General features: G+C 41.5%; 1 protein-coding gene and 1 long non-coding RNA gene across 2 annotated transcripts; both read left to right on the forward strand.

Annotated features, from left to right (window-relative positions):
• The first annotated feature begins 1,462 nt into the window (after positions 1-1,462).
• LOC140549607 (uncharacterized) lies at positions 1,463-7,182 on the forward strand. Its single transcript, XM_072673387.1, has 5 exons — positions 1,463-1,543; positions 2,553-4,206; positions 6,541-6,735; positions 7,033-7,106; positions 7,162-7,182. Exons 1-5 carry the CDS (start codon positions 1,535-1,537, stop codon positions 7,180-7,182), a joined length of 1,953 nt encoding a protein of 650 aa, XP_072529488.1. The 5' UTR covers positions 1,463-1,534.
• A 28-nt stretch (positions 7,183-7,210) lies between these two features.
• LOC140576648 (uncharacterized) lies at positions 7,211-8,106 on the forward strand. The gene is made up of 4 exons (XR_011981743.1): positions 7,211-7,321; positions 7,405-7,508; positions 7,821-7,846; positions 8,072-8,106. It is a non-coding gene; the product is annotated as an uncharacterized lncRNA (long non-coding RNA).
• The last annotated feature ends 197 nt before the right edge of the window (positions 8,107-8,303 follow it).

Raw genomic sequence — 8,303 nt, forward strand, 5'->3', positions numbered from 1 at the left:
TCTGGTAGTGAACACACCCTCACATGTGTTAGGGGCAGTGAGTACACACACACACCCAGAGCGGTGGGCAGCCAACTCCAGCGCCCGGGGAACAGAGAGGGTAAAGGGCCTTGCTCAAGGGCCCAACAGTGGCAGATTGCCGAATCCGGGAATCGAATCCACAACCCTGTTATCGATATCCCGGCACTCTAACCGCTGAGCCACCACTGCCCCACCGTACATCTAAAGCTAATGTTGATGAATAGTGAGTGTAACGTGTGGGCTCAATCTATCTATCTATGTTTATTTATATATATATATGGAGGAAATGTGGGTGCATAGACGCAAACCAATATCATATATTTTGGGGATGCCCACATATTAAAACATTTTGGGAAGATATAACAGAGGCTCTACAGCATATATTTAGAAGGGAGATTCTATATTTAATAAATACAAATATTTAATGGTTGTGCTTTTAACAGCCAGTAAAAAAGGCATTGACTGGAAATGGTTACAACCAGAAGAACCAACTCTAGATAAGTGGAGAGATTTGGAGTAAATGGATAAAGTATTTATCAGAAACAAGACCAGATGTAACAACAGAAATATATAAAGAATTCATTTGATTTATTGGTTTGTTTTACAGGAGCATTTCAAATGTGGAAACTGTATTGTCTATAATTGTTTTTGTTTCTTTTTTAAACCACTGTCCTCTATTTTAATAAATTATTATATTTCCTGAATGGACATAGTTTGTTAATATTATGCAAAAATTGAAAGCACTGTTAAAGAGGATAGAAGGAAACCTTTTACATTCATATTTGACTTGTAATGCCTTCATAAACAGAAAAATTGAAGATATGGCTTATATGGCCTACAACCCAAGCTAAACTGCCTGTTAGCTAAAGACTGGTGACTAAGACTGGTGCTCATCCAGGGACTGGCTGAAATCTAGCAAGCGTTTCTTACTCCTGGAGATGCTGGGTCAATAGTCAGTATGTGAGTAAAATATATCCTTAAGTGCTCAATAATGGGGACCATTCTCCCAGGTTTGAAGAGACAGTGAGGGGTTGCTCACTACAAATGGAGGCCCGTGTCCTCGCTCCTCAGGACTCAGGCCAGGCCTGACAGACCGCATTCCTGCAGAGTGAAAACAGTGAGGAGTGTGCTGATCGCTCTCTCACTCTCTGTGTCATTCCTCAGGCCGGACTCGTCTGACGGGCCACATCGTTGTGGTGATTTGTTGGTGAACTTCCCCCGCAGTCTTCTTTCCGCCTCCGAAACTCCGAATCAGAGCCTCTCATAGGCAAGAGGAGCTGACAGGCGCGTGCTCGCGGCGCGTGGCCAGTGTTCACACTCCGTCAGTGAGAGAGCTAAAGCCTGGCATACACACACACACACCCACACACACACAGATCTATATAGTCATTGCGTTTTTCTCGAGTGAATAAGTGGATTATTTATGCTGAGTCTATTTGTCTGATGAATGACGATGCGGAGCTGAGGGTGAGGACTGTTTGTTGAAGACGAGCTGGCGGAACTTGCTGTGGAAATGGAGCAGGTGAGTGCTGGGTGGTTTGTCATTGAATCAGTTTAAATCAGTTTAAATCAGTTTATATCAGTTAAAATCAGTTTAAATCAGTTTAAAGTTAATAAGGAGTCATTATTACTATTAGAACATAGAAAAAAAGGCTGAGCTAATATTTGTAGCTAGGTAGGTTGTATGAAAAAGGGGTCTGTTGATGACATGGAGGAGCACCGGTGATAATACTAGAATATAGCCTACTTCACATATGTATGACATTTGACCTTGTGTTTTTGGCTATTTGGCATTTTAAGGTCTCATTTTGATGTTTACAGAACATAATAGCCCACTAAAGATTATCTGCAGATTTGTGATTGATTGATAGGTTGATAGATGATCTGAAAATTGTGAAATACTTAGTGACCCTAGTTTTAGGACTAGGGTGAGGTTTAGGTTAGGGTTAACATGTGTTTAGATGAACGTAAGTTATAAGATAAGATATGTATCTATAGATAAGTGTGGCCCACTTCAGTAATACCTTCTGGAATGTAAGTAAACCACTGCGGCCCAGTGGAAACCATACATCTCTATTTTAAGTTTGAACCCTGTAGCTGCAAGATGAATACAAAAGAGTCAGTCATCTGACCTCAACCCAATTGGACAGCTTTTTATTTACTGATGACAAATTACATATCCAGATCCATTAAGGGGGTGTACAGGGGCAAATACTTATGATCCTTACTGTTTAAATACAGATAATGGCTGCCAACTGCCCCCCAGTCAGTAATTTTAGTGTCCATGAAACAGCACTCCTACACTGTAATTTGGTAGCACCACCATGCCCTTTAAATCTTTGGAATGACAGTGGTATGTCATCTGTTGAGAGATTCTAAGAGAGCGTCTATATTCTGGTTAATGTACTGAAGTTACCGAACTGCATGTCTGTGTCTAGACCACCTCTGCTCTGTTAATTAATCAGCTGTTGTTGCCTTATTTCATCGTAACAGACAATTTTCCTGATCTGGACACATTTTCTTTTGAACAGGATAAAGGGGTGGACTTCCAGTCCCTGAGGGCCAGGTTCCAAAATGATGAAACTCTGAAGATCCGAATTAAACCTGCCATCCCGGAAAAACCCAAAACCCTCACCTCTCCCACCACAAAAATTAACAATCCTCTGATTGCCAGCATCAACTCAGCCATGGAGCATCGCATGCCTGTCACCCCTCGTGTGGTCTTCAAAGATGACAAAAAGAGCCCTGTGAAGCGACAGTTGTCTCAGTCTGAAGCTTTGCCATTAAAGGTGCCGGACCCCTGTGTGCATCCTGAGTTGGTGGACAAGAAACAGAAAAAGGAAGGTGATCTAATCAAACAAGCCCTGAAAGATAAGAACCTTCCCCTGGTTCTGCCTGTGAATCCTGTTACTCCAGTCATTGAAGGGACCCCCAAACCTGATCCTATTCCATCCTCTCCGGTTTTGACACCTCCAAGCAAAGCCTCCACACCTAAAAAGAAGAGTTTATTTAACTTTTCAAAGTCAGCCAAAGCTGAGAAAGAGAGCCCTGTACTTGATAGTCTCGCTCCCAGCAGCTCCACCCCCACCAGTTCAGCTCCCATATTAAATAAGCCTGTGGCTCCCAAGGCCCTTGTCCCCCCAGTTCAAGCAGAGGTTGTTCCAGCATCCAGTAATCAGATCCCTATTATTCCTGCTCCAGTAATTTTTCCTGCTGAAAATTCAGAAATTCCAGTGCCAACAGTTCCAGAACCTGACATTGTCTCCCAAATTTCTCCTGAACTGGAAATCTTAAAGCCAGAAATCCCAGTGATACATAACACATCTGTTACAGTTCCAGAGCCAGATGTTTCTTTGCCAGAAGAAGAAATCCATCCTTCAGAAATCCCAGATATCTTTGATATGGATATCCCTCCTCCAATTATTCCTGAAGACATTCCTGATGCAGACATTTCTGCCCTAGATATACCTGCCCCAGTTACTCCTGATCTTCCTATTGCTGCATTTTCTGCTTCTTCTACTCCAGTTTATAGCAGTCCAAACCTCTCCCGCACAGCCTCCTCTGCCTCAACTGTGTCTGCATCAGTCACTCCTGAGCCTTCAGTTAACCTGCTTCCACCAACAGTAACCCCAAATTCAGAGGCTGCTTCTAGCCCCAGAACTTCTCCAATATTGCCATCTACAGCTCCAGATGTGAAGCTAGTGACAGAAAATGGCACAGCTAAGGTTGAGGACCAAACCGAGAAGACACCAGATTCATCATCCACGTCACCCAAACCCATTTCAGCTCTGTCTGTTCTAGCAAGAGCCGAGGAGATGGCCCCCATTAGGCATGCGCCTCATGATCAGCGAGTGCTGAACCTTCTAGAAAAGGCTAAGAGAAAGCAGACTGTGAGCCATCACATGCCCACACTTAGCACACCTGAAACTGAAGAAATGACCCTGCTGGACAGAACCTCACCTGCATTCACTCCACTTGAGTCCTCAGCACCTGAGAATTCACAACCCGAGGCTGCCCGACCTGAGCCAGTTCCAACTGTGGAAGCTGCACCAGTTCCTCAGACTCTTGTTGTGGACCTTCCTGATATACCCCCAGTTGACTATGAGGAGCAGTCAAGACACTGCACCACAGTCGTGTCTGACACTCCTAGCTCTGAATCAGCCCTGACCAATGGCCTCGATCACAGTAAGTGCATGAATATGGCGTGTTCCAATTACATCAGCTGATGCAGATCAGCTTCATAAGGACAGCTTTATAAATGTTCAGTGTATTTGTAATAAGAAAGATGATATGTGTAATGTGCATTTCTCTGACTTATAATATAAACGACCCATATATATATATATATATATATATATATATATATATATATATATATATATATATATATATATATATATATATTGTTTTAAGACCATTTGATGTGATCCAAATGCTAGGATGAACATATTTTTGTTTTCAAAAAAGAGGACTCTGGGGACACACGGGTATCCACCATAGGTAGAATGTCATGGCTGGGGGGTTTTAATAGGCTTCAGTTGTAGGACCGTGGCAGTGTGTATGTGTGAGGGTGGAAATACCTCTCATCCATGCAGCTGTGGTATGTTAATGTAGGACTGGGCGATATGGTGAAATATCATCCTATTGCCCACCCTTATGTTAATGTACATCAATACATACACAGTTACCCATTCAGCAAGACCAAGAAATAGCCTTAATTGCCTAGCTGACTTACTCAGCTCAGGCCTACTTCAAAGCCACAACAGCCTAACTACGTTGGATACCTATGTGTCCCCAGTATCCTCTTGTGTCCAAAATTGCGATTGGCACTGTGTAATGATCATATACTTTATTATTATATTATATTAGCCCTTTTAAAGAGCAATGGACTTCTATTCTGACATTGGACTTGGAATATAAACAGTGCTTAAATATCCTACCCTTTTTATTAGTCAAGCCAAAATATAATGTATATATATGATTTCAGATGTTAACAGTGTTTACATACCACATCAAATCTTGTGAGCAAATGAGCAAAATTAGTTTGTTTCATAGTCCGGGGCCATTAAAGGGGTATGGATGGTCCAGAAATGGTTCACAAACAGACTGTAGATGTGAGGTGCAGTAGTTTGAAGGCTTTTGCGTAACAGAGAAAACTCTTCATCCTTCGGGGAGGGTCGGAATGTGAGGCATGCAGCAAACCCTATTGTGGTTGTGCAGTGCAACATGTCTCTCATAGTCAGAATGACTGAGAGGTAGAGCAGTGTTGTGTCTTAAGGAAATGTATGAGTCACCCATGAGAGCTGCTTTTGTCAATAGCATTTTCAAGAACAAAGCACTAATACTTCACAAGTATCTACAACAGGCATCAATATGTTCTTATTTGGGCCTCCTTATGGGTCTAGTTTTATGGTAAATATATTGATTGATTTGTCTTGTTTTATATTAGAAAGTGATTATTTAGCCTAATTGAGCGGGTTTACTTACATTTGCTTGACATTAATGACATCCACCAGTTATTCCTTGTGCCCTATTTTTATTGTAATCTCAGAAACTCAAGCTTTTGATGATGCTGTATTCACCTTATACTCCGTCTTTGTTTTAGAATGTTTGGTGCGACAGTGGATCCGTTGATTAAGATTACTACCACAGTGATCATGAACATACAGTGATTAGTAGAATATGCTCAGTTTGAGGGTGTCACAGTAGTTTCGCTTGAACTACAGTGTTATGAACACAATACAAAAAGACCAGAGTGTTGGGGGGGCCCTAACTGTCCCCCACCTGCTTCTAGAGAAGTCTATGTCTATGCTTGAGGGTGCGAAATTTAAACCAACCACCCAAACCTCCGTACGTATGCTCTTACCATTTTGTGGACGAGAACCCAACTTCAGAACATTCTCACCCAGAGAAATGGCCCAGTTTTGAAGCTTGGGTGTAGCAGATGTGTCGAGGAGTGTTTGTGAGGCTCTCTTGAGCTAGGTTAGCTCTTACCTGACAGCCTCACAAGCACCTGACGTGTCCACTTTACCAGAACTTTTTTACCAAGTTTCTCCTCCACAAAATGGCGAGAGCAGACCGGTGGACGTCTGGGTGGATGTTTTAGAATTAGCGTACTGAACCATAGATGCAGGTCTTGTTCTTTGGAAGCTGGAGGGGGATAGTTAGCACTATAGGGCTAGTTAGCCCCCACAGCACTCTAATCTTTTTGAATTGTGTTGGAAAGCTAGTTAGCTCTGGTCTAAATAGCTTTAAATAATGTAAACTAGCCAGTGGGAATGTTAGGTTAGCACAGTTAGCTACTTTATGTGGAGTTTCCATAGCTGTAGTCTATTTCGGACTGCATTCACTTTAAAAACAAATATTGTAACATAAATGCAAAGGAAATAAACTCTGTGAATACTTGTGGTTGAATGTTTATCCACACAAAACTAAGTAAGTTTATCTTGCCTTGATATGATTTCCAGATGTTTATTTAAGTGTTCATTGTACTAACCCTCCTGCCTCTTCTCTCTTTAGGCCGTGCCTCACCTGTTCCAAAAGTGCCGGCTGAGCAGAAACCCGCTACAGTAAAGGCTAAGCCTCCTCCACCTCCCCCTAGAAAGACCCCCCTGACTATACGCAATGGAAGCGTCACCCCAGAGAAACCAGCTTGTGTCACGAGCACAGATGTGCAGACCTCCACTCTACCAGCACAGCCAGTGGAGGAAAATGGTACAACTTTCTCAAATCATGAAATCTTTTCTCGTGGTTACTTTCTACTGTTTTCCCACTCCTGCCTTGGAGATGCTTTTTGTGCTCTAGTGTTTGTTGAGTTAGAGGATCTGATTGATTTTGTTTCATTCAGTTCTTCAGGGATTCCAGAAATGTAGGCCCTGGAGGGGCAGATATTATTTATTGCTTTGAGAATCTTTTTTTTTTATCAAACTTTAGACTTGGGGCTCTAGGCTTTGCTCCAGATATTACTGGGAATCAGTATGTGTTGACATGCTCTATCTGAAATTGTTACAGGAATCATTATCCCAGCTCCAGTGGATTTTACCTCAGAGAATTCGACGTTAGATGATTCAGACGATTCATCTGAAGCTCTTGAGGATCCACACACTAAACCTCCAGAATTTGGAAATTCTGTGTTGTCAGTTCATGAACAAGCTTTTTTAGAACAGTCAAGTCCAGAATGTCAGAGGAGTCCAGAGGAGATTGTTCCAAGTGTGGAGACCACAGAAACAGATTTTACTCCAAAGGCAGCAGGACTTCCAGATTCAGTCCCAGACTCTCCTGTCATCCCGTCTCCATCAGGGTAAACCACTAGGCTGGCTTATAGAATTCATTAGGGCTGTATACAAGATGTGCTTCTGAGTAAGTATTTAAATGTTTTCATAGGACCATGGAGATGAAGTACAATGGCGGCAACAATGTGTATGAGGATCTAGCAGCCCACAAGAAAAGTAAAACCACAAAGAAGCAATGCAAAGTGGTTCTGATGAGTATGAAAACATCTTTTTCATTTGTCAGAGTTAGTGCTGAAAGCAGTTTTTGTGGAATGTGTCCTCTGTAAACCTTGGGTTTTATCATGCAGCTATCTCTTCTCTGTGTCCTTTATCAGAGTTTAAGAGATCCTGTCTCTGATGGTCTACTGACCCACTAAAACTGCTAACAGATCTTAGCATTGTAACTGCTTATGTTACGTACAGTTTGGAAGAATAGGAGAACAGTATTTTGTGGCGTTTCAATTTTGCATGTATCAATATTCAGATCAGACCATGGACTTCTGCTCATTGTTCTTCCTTGATTTTCAGATCCATATGCTGATTCGCACACTGTGGTAAGTGTGTTTTTCATTCATACTGTGATCCAAATACAGTGTTTTTGTTTTATGCTTAAGTAACGCTAAATATTATACTATGGATTCTTCTCACAGTACAGTACATTCTATATCATAGTATATTATAATGTTCTGATTCACAATAACTTCACAAATATAATGGTACTGTTAAAATTTGGAGTTTGGATTTATACAGTTTATCAAATATCTGTTTTTGTTTTTTAGAATGAGGACCCCTCGAGGAAAACCTTATTTGCCAAGTATGTTTTAACATTTCATCCAACTTGTGAATCTCTTTATTTCCAGTGCTCTTGTATTTTCATTCAGTGTAATAATAGCTAATTAGCTAATTCTGATTTTACAGAAAATCAGCAAGCCCAGATGAAAAGGAACTAAAGAAGAAGGAGAAGCAGAAAGAGAAAGAGAAGGAAAAAGAAAAGAAGGACCAGAAGGAGAA

Source organism: Salminus brasiliensis, chromosome 1, assembly GCF_030463535.1.
Source record: "Salminus brasiliensis chromosome 1, fSalBra1.hap2, whole genome shotgun sequence".
Lineage (NCBI taxonomy): Eukaryota > Metazoa > Chordata > Actinopteri > Characiformes > Bryconidae > Salminus > Salminus brasiliensis.

Coding starts and splice junctions, on each gene's coding strand:
- LOC140549607 (XM_072673387.1), top strand. Junction 6,736..7,032: donor ACAGCCAGTGGAGGAAAATG/GTACAACTTTCT, acceptor AAATTGTTACAG/GAATCATTATCCCAGCTCCA. Junction 7,107..7,161: donor ATTCAGACGATTCATCTGAA/GCTCTTGAGGAT, acceptor CTGTGTTGTCAG/TTCATGAACAAGCTTTTTTA.